Below are 14,981 nucleotides of genomic sequence, written 5' to 3' on the forward strand. Positions count from 1 at the left end.
GTCCAGAAGAATGTTTATAATGAATAGAACTACACAGTCTGATCCCACTCCTATATAGCTTGGTGCATGTAGCCTTCTCGATGCTCATAGCAAATTCTGATAGGACAACCGCTCATCGTGTGCATGAGGCCACCTAGAGAGTTCCAGTAAATTACCCTGTAGCATCTAGCTAGTAAGTAGAACAATATGCAACTTCAAGTCTGTTGAGTCCCAAGGAGAGTTTTCTTCAATGCACTGACTGGTTTTGTGTGTCAACTTGACATAAGCTGAAGTTATCATAGAGAAAGGAGCCTCTCTTGAGAAAATGAGATCCAGCTGTAAGGCATTTTTTTAAATTAGCGATCAAGGCGGGAGGACACAGCTCATGGTGGATGGTGCCTGAGCTGGTAGTCCTGGGTTCTATAAGAAAGCAAGCTGAGCAAGTCAGGGGAAGCAATCCAGTAAGCAGCACCTCCCATGGCCTCTGGATCAGCTCCTGCCTCCAAGCTCCTGTCCTGTGTGAGTTCCTGTCCTGATTTCCTTTGGTGACTTCCACAGCAATGTGGAAGTGTAAGCTGAATAAACCCTTTCCTCCCAACTTGCTTCTTGGTCATGGTGTTTTGTGCAGGAATAGAAACCCTGACTAAGACAAACTGATACCAGCATAATGGGGTATTCCTGTGACAACCTGATCATGTTTAGGGGAGGACTGTGGAAAGACTTTGGAACTTTGAGCTAGAAGAGTCATTGGGATGTTAAGAGCTCTGTGGGATGTTCTGTTGGGGAGTAGAAGATAATGTTGAGAACAGTGCAGAAGATGGAGGCCTGGCTTGTGAAATTTCAGAGGGAAGATTAAAGACTCTTATCAGGGCTGTTGCTGTTTTGATTGTGAAGATTCTGTGGTTTTGGTTAGCTGGGGCTGAAGAATCAGCTATGATTAATAAGATACCAGAACTACTCAAGCAAAAGCTTTTCGTTACTGGGATGATTGATACTGGTCAGCTGGAGCTAAGAAATTAGCAGAGATGAAGAAGAGACCAGCATCATTTATTCTTCCGTAAAGTATTTCCTGAGAGCACAGAGAAGCTGTGTTCCAGAGGCAGCCATGGTTGTACCTCATGTTGGCAGCCAGACTTGGTAATGTATAAAAGTCACCCAGGTGGTACTGGCTTTGAAACATGAAGGGGTAGCAGCTGATACTTGGCACTGTGAGAGGCCCGGAGAGGCCATTGGTGAAGCCTCAGTGGCAGGTGAAGGCCCAGGACTGAAGGGGGCATGCAGAGAAGTTGAGCAGTGTTTCGGAGATGCCAGAACCATGAGATGACCACAAAGAACAGCAGCAGCAGCAATGGAGTACAGGCAGCTGGGGCCTAGAGGACAAGGTGTGCGCTACAAAGGACAGAGCTGGAGAAGTGACCCAAGCCCTTGGAGGAGCCCAGAAGATTATATGTAGATACCAGACATTGGATGGTTAGATTTTGCTTTTGATTTTGTGACTCTGCCCTGGTATTTTTCCCTCTTGAAGGAAGAAAGTGTTTTAGTGGAGCCCACAGTTAAGAGATTTTGAATTGTAAAGAGACTTTGAATTTCAAAAGATATTGGATATTTTAAAGGGATTGAAATTTTAATATGTAAGAATTTGTAAAGACTGTGGGACTTTTGAAGCTATTTAGATCTTGGGGACGAATAAGAAAGTGAGGGTTGAGGCTTAATAGTGATGTGTTTGTGTGTCAGGCTGACAAGGGGTCCGTTGAACTGGCTGGTTTTGTGTGTCAACGTGACACAAGCTGGGGTTATCACAGAGAAAGGAGCCTCCCTTGAGGAAATGCCTCCATGAGACCCATCTGTAAATCAATGATCAAGGGTGGGAGGGCTCAGCCCATTGTGGATGGCGCCATTCCTGGACTGGTAGTCCTGGGTTCTATAAGAAAGCAAGCTGAGCAAGCCAGGGGAAGCAAGACAGTAAGCAGCACCCCTCCATGACCTCTGCATCAGCTCCTGCCTCCAAGTTTCTACCCAGTGTGAGCAATGTGGAAATGTAAGTGAACAAACCCTTTCCTCCCCAACTTGCTTCTTGATCATGATGTTTTATGCAGGAATAAAAACCCTCAGCTGAGACACTCAATCTTTTTAAAATTAAGCCACCTGTGGCCTTTTTGCTGTGTCTATATAAGTGTTCAAATTCCTCATGGCTCACCTCTTTGTTCCTATGTTTCCCCACGGGGTCTCTTGGGAAACGACATGGGCAAAGCTTCCAGGCTTTACACACCTGTCCCTTCATAAGAGAAGGCAGTACAGAAAGAGCTGCCATGGTGACAGGGACTGGACTGTGTTCTATGATGCCCTGACAGGACAGTTCAAGGGTGAGTCCCAATTTCTGGGGTTAGGCAGGATGAGTGCAGTGGCATCCTTGTTCTGTGGAACGCTCTGAAAGAGTTTGAGAGGCATTTAAAGAATGGCTGCGTGAGGCGTGAAGAGACAGAAAATGCAACATATTTAAACAGGCGGCGCACTAAACCTATCTGTGCTTTTTGTGACGATTCTCTCCCAGTGACGGGTCAGTGGGTGAGAAAGGGACTGCTGGAGGTAGAAGACCCTCTAGGGTGCCCACCCTGCTAGGGCTCCAACTGCTAAATGCTTCCCTCTGCAAAGCTCTGCTTCCTTTCGGGCTGTCCTGTGAAAGTTCACACTCCTGGTTCTGATTTCAGTAAATCCACAATGCACAGATGCTCCTTTGAGCTAGTGAAAGCCCTTTACGGCAACGTTCATTTCTTTCCCAGTCTTGCTAACCAAACAAAACCTTGACTCCACTCCTGCACCCTGAGAGTCACTTTACTAAGCACCTTTCATGTCACAGAAGCCATCAAAACTGCAAAGAGGGGGAGCCTTGCGGGAGACAGACATCGGCTTTCATCACTAATTGATTAAAGTTGGGACCAGAAGGAAAACACCTCGTATTACAAAACTGTCTCTCTTTCTTCCACTTGGGGTTTGTAGAGGAACTTTGTGGTTTGCCTCTAAGTTTGAGTACAATTGAATCTACAATTCCCCTGACTGATTTAATTTAGAAAAATACACTTTAGAAATGTTTAATTGTGGCGCTGTTAGAAACTCATGTTCCAGTTTATCACCGTCTAGGCATCATTAGGCTCCAAGAGGAGCAGACACATAAGTTTGTGAGGGTGAGGGAGTGTGGCGCTGGGATCCGGGAATAATGATCTCTCATCTTCCTACCCAAGCGGGTCTCACAGCACTCCAGTTCTTAGGATTTCACGGAACTGTGCAGATAGATACCGGCAGCCCTCAGCCCGGGGGGAGCAGAAATTGTCACCGTATCTTATTTAAACCGACGGTGACAGGAGTTGATTATAAGATTTGTATCTTGGGACTTAATATGGCGGAGTCCCTGTGCTTCAGTGTTCTGGAAGATTCTGAGAAAGCACTGAGGTGTGGCTGAGTGGGGCTGGGAAAGCTTCAGGGTGCTGCATATTTGAACAGAAATGACAGTAAGCCAATCTCGGACTGTTACTGTCTTTTAGGTGAGGTGAGGATGAGAATGGAAAATATAAAAGATGTTCTATTGCATTCCTACCTCTCCCTCTGAACACTCCATGGGGGCATGGCACAGGCGATCTCCCAAAGCCTATTTGCTCCAGTCTACCCCTGTCGGACAAGGATAATCACGGCATCTCCATCATCCCCCAGATGCCCAGTGTTCTCAGTTTCCTCCTTGGGTTAGAACTCTAGATCTTCATAAAAGTCACCACAATCGAGAAATACAAGCTCTGGTTTTGGGTAAGATTCTGCAGATTGCCTGTCAGCCTGGGCAATGCCTTTATGTTTGTTGCTCTTTAAATGTTATCAAATAGTGGCTCCGGGCATATTGTACCCATACTGTATACATCACGTTGACATATGGGCATCTTGTACCAGAGGGTGGGTTTTTTTTTTTTTTAAGAATGTGAGAGCTTTAAGCAAACATTCCATCACACTCCTTATTATTTTCTTATTATTTAAAGATATTTTAATTTATGAGTTGACAGTTTTACACACACACACACACACACACACACACACTGAATTTTGATCATTCTTTCCCCTCACTCCTTTCCTACTTTCTCTGGACCTTCTCTTCTCTGGACCTCAGCAAAAGGGTCCCTTCCTACTTTCTCATTTTTAAAGAGCCACCAAGTTTAATTAGGAGTGTTTGCATGAGCACTGGGGTAGGGTTACTTTCTATAGCATTCACAATTTACTCCTGGCCGTAACACTCCAAAAAATCCCCCAAAACAACAACGACAACAGCAACAACAACAGCAGCAGCAGCAGCAGCAGCAGCAGCAACAACAACAACAACAACAACAACAACAACAACAATACTCTCCTCTCCCCCCCACAGCCATACCGGCCAGCAGTTCCTCAGCAAGGTGTGGGGCCTCACGAACCTCTCCTCCATCCATGGTGGAAAGTTGACAGGCTCCATCTTCTGGTAATCATAGCAAAGCAGCCTTTTATTTTATAGGCAAGGAAATTGAGTCTCAGGAGTAGCCCAATGTCATTCTAATGAGGGCTCCCTACCTCCCACACGGTTCTCTCTCTCTCTCTCTCTCTCTCTCTCTCTCTCTCTCTCTCTCTCTCATATCAAGAAATGGGTTAAAAGGGCTCCCTCTCTTCACTACTCGAGTGGGGCATATCTGTAGCTGTCCCTGGATTAAGACTGAGAGGTGTCTCTATAGATGTCAAATGCTGTTCAATCCCTGCTCCAAACCACTTGAGTCTCCTGGCCATTTTTTGTGTGAGAACTCTTATGATCACCTCACAACACAGGTCAGGAAAAGGAGGTCCTGGGGACTAAGGAGACAGATTCCATAGCTAGTGAGTGTATGTGTGCAGTCTGGCTGAGGAAGACTAGCTCACTCTTTTTGGTAACATGCTTGACCATGAGTAAACAGCTTTGTCGTGCATCACCTTCCCAGAGGGAACAGAACAGCACATAGGACGGGGGCCCAGGACTTTATGTGTAAGCTCCCTGTGCACACTATCAGTGTTCCTTCACAAGTCTTTGGACACTTCATTCAACGCCGGAATACAGCAAGAACTGTACCAGTGATGGCTGGCCTGCACCCTGTACAAAATCACTCCCCGAGATGATTTTATGCAAAGCGCGTAGGCTATCCCTAGTGTATATATCAGGGGCACTAATGCCGTGGAATAGGCCTCAGAGTAACTGAAGAGATGGGGGCTTGGGAACCTAAGATCTCACAGAATGGTTCCACTACTGCCCTGGCAGTGGTTTACAGAGTGTGGGGTACACACTGTATTGAGGTGGGACAGAGTGAGAAGAGCTACTTAATTGTGTTTTAAAGAAGAGAATGTTTCCTTTCCCCACTATGTCTAAACTCCTCTAAACTATCTTTGAAATAATTTCATAAACGTAATCAAGGATGGATGGGAGGTTTTCTAGATAGGCGTGCTGCCTAGATTAGCCTGGATCCTGTCTCCTGCAAATGAATGACCAGGAGTCCATCCTCCTGCCAGCACCTTTGAGTCCATAGTTATTCAAGTGACTGCTGACTTTCTGGGAATGTCCTAGTTGATGGCCAGGTTCTGGGACAATACTGAACCTGCCAGAGTGGTCAGTTTTCAGGGGAGCTCCTGGTGGGTGGGCTGCTGTTAGGTTTGCTCTCTTGTGCATTCTCTCTTCCGTTTCCCTACTCCTAGCCCGTGGGTTTCCATGAAGAATTCCGCTTTTCTTCTTCAACATTCCTGCTCTAACCTAGCAACAAATCTCACATTCTGACTTCGATCTGCCATAGTTTGCCCAGGGAATCAGAACTAGGATGAGGAAGAGAAGATGAGGACTGTGAGGCTCAAGAGTGAGCTTCCAGATTCCACATTGCTTTTGCTATTACCGTGTAGCCTTACTAGGCCGAGCAGCCCAGTGCAGAGTTTTCGCTCCAACCTAAGACCTCTCTTTAGGCCACCTCCCTAGCCTCTGCCAGGGTTTCACAGAAACTCACAAAGAATGTAGCCCAAGTTAGCCCTGTGCCAGACAGGAGACAGAAAGTCTTGACTGCATCTGCAGAGGGACGGAGGTCTCAAAGGAGTGGGATCTCCCCTAGATGCCCTCTGGGGCTAGAAAGGCAAAGCCAGCTTTGGTACCTCCCTGTGTGTATTCTTTGTCATCCCCCTGTAGCTCTGGTGAATGGGGGCCTGGATCTTCATCTTTTCTTTCTCCAGCTCATTTCCATGTTGGCATCATCCCATATGCCATCTTCTTTCTGCTGTCTCTCCCCTTTTCAGTGTAACAATGAATCCCAAAGGAAGGGGCTGCCCGCCCATCTCCAGAAAGCCTGTGTACACTAGTGCAGCTGTAGGCGTTCAGCTGACAAAGGCAACCTTCTCAAATGGGAGCCCTTGGCAAGTTGCCAGCACCCTACCACTCCACAGAAGCATCAGCAGACGCCTGGAGAGCCAGGAGGACGGCTTTTCATGGGAATTCACCCATGAGGGCAACTGAGAGCTCTGACCTTCTCCAGGCTTCCTCCTGCCCAAGCAGAAGGCATGTGAGGTTTCCACATGCTTCAAAGTCAACAACCTGCTGGACCACGATGCCCACGTGTGTGCTCTGCCTCAGCTTCTCATCTCTCCCAGCACATGGTTAAGCTCTGCAGTCTTGCAAACTCCATCAACCCTTTCCTCTCGTCAGATCACAGTAACTTTTTCTTCTGGAGCTACTAACAAATCCCTTCTGGTTTGCTCTTAGGAAGTCATGAAGTTCCTTTTAAACCATAAGTGCTCAGTTTCCGTCATAGGTCAGGAAGCCACTGGGAAGTAGGGAGTCACAGGTGTCTTTAAGGTCATTACTACAGGCCTACAGAAGCCGAGTGCTGGACTTCTTTTTAATTGACCTTCCACTTTCAATGCCAGGCCATGGGCTTACCTACCTCAGAATAGCCTCAGCCGAGTCAGATGGGAACATGATTAATGTCTAGTGCAAGGATTTCATCTGAGGTTGGATGAATGTGCTATCATATGTAAACAAAACATAGAGTCAATATAGAGTATGGGCCGAATAAATATTAGCTACTATGTCACAATTGCCATGATCATCTTCCATAATTATGGCCACGAAAAGAAACAATTGGCAGACTGTGGCTGGTAGACACTGCTGAACTGGTAAATGGTTACATAGACAATTTTTAAAATGCCAAACTCAGTAGGAGCATCAGGCTTCAGTGCTATTTTTTTAAATATATATTTGTACTCAAGTTTGATGATTTGTGTTTTAGCTGAAAGTAAAGTAGAAGTTATTGAATTAGTGCACAGTATATTGCATGAACATATTGAATGACAGAAAGTATATGTTGTATGTAGACTGTACAAATGTAAAATATGTAAGTATATAGAGCATGCTGAATATATTGAATAATATATATATATATATATATATATATATATATATATATATATATAACACGATAGTAAGTTAAGTGTGATAGATACCTTGTATAGACTTAAAAAAGTTAACAATCTACAGTCTTCCATGCCTAATTAAAGCTATGTTCTATTAAAAGTTGAATATATTTTATTTATTTATTTTGGTGTATGTACAAGCAAGCACTCATGTGCATTCGCCACATCATTTGTGTGGAGATCAGAGGAGAAGCTGAAGGAGTCAACTTTAGTGGCTTTGACTAAACCTTTGTAAAACACCGCAAATACCAAACCAGTTGAAATGGAGATTTAAAGAAACGGAGAAAGTAAAGGGTGAATCAGGACACTGCAAACAAGCCAATTGATCCCCTTTCCAGATATGCTTGTGTGCATATGGGAAATGTCCCTTTCCGTTAGCTCGCTTCACTGGGGGTGGGGGTAGTACTTGATTATTTCTTCTAACCAAGTTTTGAGCACTAGAACTGGTAAAAAAAACAAAAAAAGGCGCTCATGCTGCATTTATGCTTTATGAGTGCAGATCTTTTCCTGCCAGAGGTGAGAAGTGGGCCTTGTGTCTGTCAGCCTTTCTCATGCAGGCTCTTCCAGGAATGAGTATTTATCCACTCCCGGGCTCTTGTTTCCAGTTCCCACCACTAGCCACGTTAGCCTATAGGGGTTTTGTACCAACTGTAGATAAACAAAACATGAGGGCTTTGGACAGAGCCTCCTGGCTATCTCTCAGTGGACACCATCGCCTTCAACAGCTGTTCATGGAGTCCCAGGACCGTGCATCACTTTCATATCAGCATAGTAAATCCTACACATTTATGTCTGCTCCGTGCCTTAAAGGCACTAATAAATGCTTGTTTTTGTCACTGTGGCTAAGGCTGGGATTTCAGGTACATGAAATGGTGAAAATTAGAGTCTGGCCAACTTATACCTGCAATCTGTATCTTTGCTGTGAGCAGCATGCTATTGAACTCGCTCTCAGTAGGAATGACGTGGACTCTTGCTCTGTTCCTGCTGTGCTCCCACCTTAGGTAGTTCAGCAGAGATGGAGTTTGGATTGCGAGCATAGCAACCGTCATTACATATTCAGACACCTCTGAGGGCCTCAGGGGCAAGCTTAGGAGGTTCTACTTTTTTGGGAATATCCTATATACCCTGTATATTCTGTGGTTTCATTCTAAGTTTTTTTTTTCAGGCAGACTCTCAGCTGAGATCAGAGCTCAATCTGAAATGTTATCCCTCAGGACATCTTCCTCCATGTAAGGGGATAGAGTTTCTCTCTGGCCAGGAACTCATTGATTCAGTTAGGATGGCTGGCTACCGAATTTGGGGATACATTTATCTCTGGCTCAGGAGCTCTGGAGTTACAAGGCCATCCCAATATGCCTGCCTTGTTCAATGGGTGCTGGAGATGGATCTGGGTCTTCCTGCTTGCCTGTCAATCACTTTACTGAATGAGCAGTCCTATCAGCCTCAACAGATGCATCTGAAACATGCTTTCCTGACATAACTAAGCACTGGCGCAGATGATGTATGTGTTTCAAAGTCTATCATGTAATTAAGGGAACTCCCACTAGGATGGCTTGAAGCCTTGTTTGTAATGCTAGTCTTCGGTTAAAGCACCGAGCAAACGACATCTTCCTATGGCGCCACATGTGGGTCTCTGGCACCCTGCAAATTTGAGACTGGCCTGTGAGGAGCTGAACATGGGAATTTAGGCAGACAACGTTAAACACTGGTGTTAGTGCTCCAGTTCTAGAAGTTGCACTGCTACAGGTCCTTAAAGCAAACTCTTGAAAAATTGTCCTTGCTCGGAGGAGGTGGAAAATTCTTTGCTCCGAGAGCCCAGGTTTTGTGAAGATGTTTAGTTTGCTGTGCCATGGCAGCGCTGGCAGAGCAGTCAGACAGGATTATGAAAGGACATATTTTAGGACCGAAAACTCTAGAGTCAATATGCATTTGGGACCGAGTGTTTGTTTGAAACATAGTAGAAGGAAGAGGGTACGGTGTTCATGATGATAGACGAAGAGGGAACTCCATGAGGTGTAAGTGAAAGATTCTATGCTCCTTAGATGAGGGGCATAGAGTATTTATAGGAGCTTTCCATGATGGTTAGATGGGTGGTCCATAATGAATAGGTTGTAGTTCACAAAATATAGGTAAAGGGTCCATGATGTATTGACGGAGTTTTATAATGTGTATTTGGATGATCCGATCTGTAGATAGGAGTCCATGGTGCATTTGGCAGAAAGCCCTGCAATTAATAGATAATGGTTTCCGTGAAGTTTCATGATGTATAGATGAAGGGTTTTGATATATAGGTGGGGATCCCATGATATGTAGACCACCATTCATAATTTGTGCATAGAGTTTCTATGATCTATACAGATGTAATATATATCTATGGATGAGGGCTCATGGTGTAGAGGTTTGCATGACACCTAGACAAGGGTTCCACACAGTGTCTATCTAGGACTTATGTGATCTATAGACAGAGGCCCCGTGATGTAGTGAAGTGCTTCCAGGATAGCACAGTTCCTAAAAGGAAAGGGCTCAGGCTGAGCAGGAAGACAGAACAGCATTTATGGCGAACCTTGAAATAGTTTATTTTCACATTTTCTCCCCTGAACTTAGACCCTACCTAGGACAGGCTTTTAATTTCATCGGTCCTGACTCCTATTGTTGTGTTGGCCCCCACCCAGCTACAGGGTGCACTTTTCAAGGGGGCCGAGGCAAGAGGATAATGAGCCCCTGGCATGGCTGCACTGCCGAGGTGTGATGAATGGCCCGCAACCCTCGAGCCGCTCTGTGCCCTTCATCATCCAGTCGGAGTGGTTAGCAGACTGTCAGAGAAAAATAATTTAGCAGCCGTGGCTTTAACGGATGTGCTGCATTCTGGGGTCAAATGACTATTACAAAGTAGTCGCGCTGCCTGGCTTCTCTGTCGTGTGAGCTCAGAGTCGACAACAAGAAAGAAGGGAGCCATCGCACCCAGAACTCGCTGACGTCCTTCAGATTCGCACAGTAGAAAGCAGAAGAGAGATGGTGGCAGGAGGCACGTGTCGTAGCACATAGATAATCTCAGAACAGTCTGTAGCCTTTCTGCAAGGTGGCCTCAGGCCAGGGCAGAGTGAAGCATCAAGAGGAGCATGCCAACTATCACTAATGGGGCCTTCTCAGACAAAGTGGCAAGAGACCATTCTTCTGCCCAGCCTGAGTCAGGCAGTAGGGAGGAGGATGCTTCGATGGCTGTTCTGAAAGTTGTGTTCCAGGTAGACGAAAGGTAGAATGTGAGGAAGTCGGAAACATAAAAAGACAAAGACATAGAAAAGGGGAAAGCAAGGCTATAGAGTTTCTTGCTAGTAAATGCATAGGGATGGATCTAAGAATCATTCTTGTGTCTTTCTCTAGCATTTTCTTTTGGGGGTGGGCTACAAGCTGAAAATCAGGACTAATGAAGGTTATGGTTTACCTGCTCCCACCTGCTCCTTACAGTGATTATTACATGTGTAATAAATACTTGAGGTGAAGTAAAAGAATAGAGAAGGTAGATGGAGTGGGGAAAACCCACTGTCCTGCAACCTGGACTTATTATCTATATAGATTAACCTTTCCCTTACCCAAGATTGGTGAAAAGAGGGATGTTTTGGGCCAGAAAGATAGCTCAGACAATAAAGTGAGCATTCTACAAGCATGAGGACCCCTATTGGCATCCACATAAAAAGCAGAAAATGGTAGCATGTGCCTGAGATCTAAGGTCTAGAGGGGTGGAGACAGAAGGATACTGGAGCATGCTGGCTAGCTAGTCTTGCCAAATTGCTGAGCTCCAGGGGCAATGAGAGAGTCTGTATCAAAAAATTAAAGAGGAGAAGCTGGAGGGATGGCTCAGTGGTTGAGAGTACATGCTCCTATTGCAGAGAGACCCATGGCTTCCAAGCACCCACATCAGGGGGCTCAAAAGTGCCCATTACTCCAGGGCCAGGGGATCTGAGTCCCTCTTCTGGAATTGAGAGCACTGAAGTGGTGTGCCTGCCCCATGCACATACCCATAGTTAAAAATAAACATACATAAAAATAAGGTAGAAAGTGATAAGAGAACACCCCACATTAATCCCCATCCCCGACATGCCTCTACATGCATGCATATACACATGTGAACACCCACACATATATAGACCCAAACCCAAACACATACACATGCACATACTGCAAACACACACATGTGCCCATATACAAAGGCCATCTGCTGTGGCATCCATCCCATGCCTGCTTATAGTCAGATAAATGTGGAATGAATGAATGAATGAATGAGTGAATAACTAAATGCCCTACCTAATCATTTTACAAGGTGAAGGGTCTCTTTACGGTCTTTGTGACTTCACACATATCCCGAGCAGTAGCTGGGTTTTGATGACAGCCCAAATTCTTTTGCAGATTGTTTTTTATCTCTCAAGGCAAAACAAGGGACCTCTCTATTCCAGGTGCAATGATGTCATGGTGGTGGCGATCAGCGCAATAGCTAAACTCCTGGTTATTAAGTGCTTATGATGAGTCCCACATGGGGCTAAGTGCCTTTTAACTATGTAAAGTGTTTCTTCCCTTGATTGACGCCCAAAATGAATAAAAATAATTTTCCGTATTGACTACATTAGAGAGACCTACAAATAAGTCTCAAAATGATAAGAGAAAAGAGAATTTGCATAAATAAGCAATTATAAGACTTGGCAGAATAAGGTTGTCTTAAGTGATGTGAGAATGGTTCTTGACACACAGGCAGTGCTACAAAGGCATCTTAAACAAGCGAAGGTAAACTGCGCCTTCTTTTTAAGAGAAATGAACAGAATTCTGGATTTATTGCAACGGGAGCTTCTGGAAACTTGGGGTCCTTAGCGTTGACCTGGTAAGGCTCTTGTCTCTTCTATGCATAGATGGGTCCCCAGTGTTTCTGTGCAGGGGGCAGCAGGGATGTGTGGAGTGGGGGACTGCTGCTCCAGACACATCCTGAGTTATCAGAGGGGGGTGTGGTGGGTAGAGAGGTACATGGATCCCGAGGACATGACCTCTTCATATGTGTGGGACTCCCCACAGGGCTGAGGGTACAGCTCAGGGGGACCACTGGTTTAACACGCAAGTGGCTCTGGGTTTGAACCCCATACTCACCAAGAAAGAGAAAAGTAATAAAAGCAGCCACTATTGTGTTGGCAAAACCTGGAGATATCCTTCCTTCCTTCCTTCCTTCCTTCCTTCCTTCCTTCCTTCCTTCCTTCCTTTTTTCCTTCCTTTCTTCTCCCTCCCTCCCCCTTTCCTTCCTTCCTTTTTCTTTCCTTCCTTCTCCCTCCCTCCTTCCTTTCTTATTTCCTTCCTTTTCTCTCTCTCTCCCTCCCTCCTTCCTTCCTTCTCCCTCCCTCCTTCCTTCTTTTTTCTTTCCTTCCTTCCTCCCTCCCTCCCTTCCTTTTTCCTTCCTTCCTCCCTCCCTTCTTCCTTTTTCTTTCCTTCCTTTTCTCTCCCTCCCTCCTTCTTTCCTTTTTTTCTTTCCTTCCTCTCTCCTTCCCTCCCTCCTTCCTTCCTTCCTTTTTCTTCCTTTCCTCCCCTCCCCCATTCCTTCTTTCTCATACATGCCAGGCCATGACTTACTATGTAGCTGAAGATAACTTTGAACTCCTTCATCCTCTTGCCTCTGCCTCCCCAGTGTCAGGATTATACACATGCACCACTGTTCCTGGCCCATGCTGTGCCGAGGAGTGGACCCATGGCTTCATTCATGCCAGGTAGACATTAGACCCATAGAATCATATCCACAGGGCCCTAATCTCATTTCTAACTCCCCCTGCCTTCCATCAAGTCATTCTTCACACACTCCTGTGCTACTGTCTCACTGGAGAAGTTTCCACCTGGTTGGAAACCATGGTTACAGAGATCTTGGTCCCTCCCAATGAGACAATTCCCATCTTGCTTTTGCCCAGAGCAAATGACTAGAAACTCAGCCCAGATCACCAACCAACACGCCTTTTACTTCTAAGTGACCAGAAGAGGGTCTGGCAAATGAATCCTTACTTTCCTGCAGCCTAGGCCACTTGGTGGGGACAGAAGACCCTGCCATCTGCTGTCTCTGTTTGTTTCTTGTGACCCTGGTTGTCTTTTCTCCCTAGTGGTTGATTCCATCATTGCAAAAGTTGCCTGGCTTCATGAATTCTCTCTTTACTTCTGCTTAGTTGCTGTGTTGATGATCTCTTTGCTTTCTTAACATTCCCATGATTCTCTATCCACAAAACCCAGCAGTTTCTCAATGTGTGCTTAGGAAAGGGGCCTTTTCAGGAAGGTCAGTGATTACCACATTCTGTTCACAGCCACACCAGGGGAGAGCGGCAGGCCTATTCCTCTCCCCCAGCAAGAATATCCCAACTCACATCCATCTTTCCAGCTACCTGAGAGGTCTCACCTGTGGCAAGAGGTTGCTTTTACTCCTGCTGGGTATGTGACCTGGCAGCCGGATGTCGAAGAGGGCCTGCAAGGCAGCTTGTGCTGCTTGGCCCTTGGCCAGCTTCTTACTGCGTCCAGAGCCTTCGAACGTCCTCCCGTCCACGCACACAGCCATGACAAAGCTCTTGACTCGGGGCTTCTCGGCTGTCTCGGAGAGGCACACATACCGAAGACCTGAGCGTAATTCATTCAACACCACTACAGGGTTTCTCTCACCCAGTGCCCCTGGAGCCAGCCTGGACCTGTCAGGCAGAGCCTGGCCCATGAGGTCCAGTGTGTGGTAGAGCAGCCGTCCTCGCCGGTAGGCAGAGGACAGAAACTCAGTGTCAACGGGACAGCAGCCCGGGAAATCCTCGTTTCTTGAGGATGGTTCGAACTCCTTGAACAACGTGTCTGGGAAGTCAGCTTGGTCAGAGGTGAAGTCAGTGCACGGACTGGTACTACTGCCCATAGCCAGGTGGGCCTGGAATGCATTGGGGAACTGCACGAAGGACTTCAGGGCCATCTCTGCTGCCCGCATCTTGGCCTTCTTCTTAGTGGGCCCCGTGCCTTCAAACGTGAGCCCGTTTACTTCTACAGCCACGGCGAAAACTGGGGCGTGCACTGGGCCAGTCTGTGACACCATCCGGTACTGAAGACCCGGCTTCAGCTCATGTAGCTGGACCAGCGCATTCTTGGGTGTCATAGACCAGGAGAGTTTTTTCCAGATCAGCTGCAGTTTGCAGAAATGTCCCCCATTTCCTTCCTCCAGCGGCCTTTTCCTTTTAACGCTGGGTGTGCTGCCGCCTCTGGCCCAGTCTCCAGGGGGCAGGGGCCTGGTCCCAAGGTTGCTCACATTTCGGTTTTCTTTCACTTCAGCACTGCTGGTACCTGGAGGTGAGAACAAATTAGTCATGACCCAGAGCACTGGCAGGTCACCACTAATGAGAGACATCATTGCTAACGATGGCTCTGTAAGGCTGAGGGATCCAGGCAGCATCAGCACCTCAGGCCAGGTCTGGGAAAGATGATGTAATGACTTCTGCAAGATACCAGGGAGGAGCAGCAATGGGGACCATTTGCCTATGGGGGTGGAG

General features: G+C 46.3%; 1 protein-coding gene across 1 annotated transcript in view; it reads right to left on the reverse strand.

Moving 5' to 3' along the window:
• Adarb2 (adenosine deaminase RNA specific B2) overlaps positions 1-14,981 on the reverse strand; it is a 538,180-nt gene that overhangs the window by 158,179 nt on the left and 365,020 nt on the right. Inside the window, 1 exon segment of the mRNA NM_133302.2 lies at positions 13,865-14,775. Within this exon segment, the coding sequence (NP_579836.1) occupies positions 13,865-14,775 (911 nt within the window).

This window comes from Rattus norvegicus, chromosome 17, assembly GCF_021556685.1.
Source record: "Rattus norvegicus strain SHRSP/BbbUtx chromosome 17, alternate assembly SHRSP_T2T, whole genome shotgun sequence".
NCBI classification, from domain to species: Eukaryota; Metazoa; Chordata; class Mammalia; order Rodentia; family Muridae; genus Rattus; species Rattus norvegicus.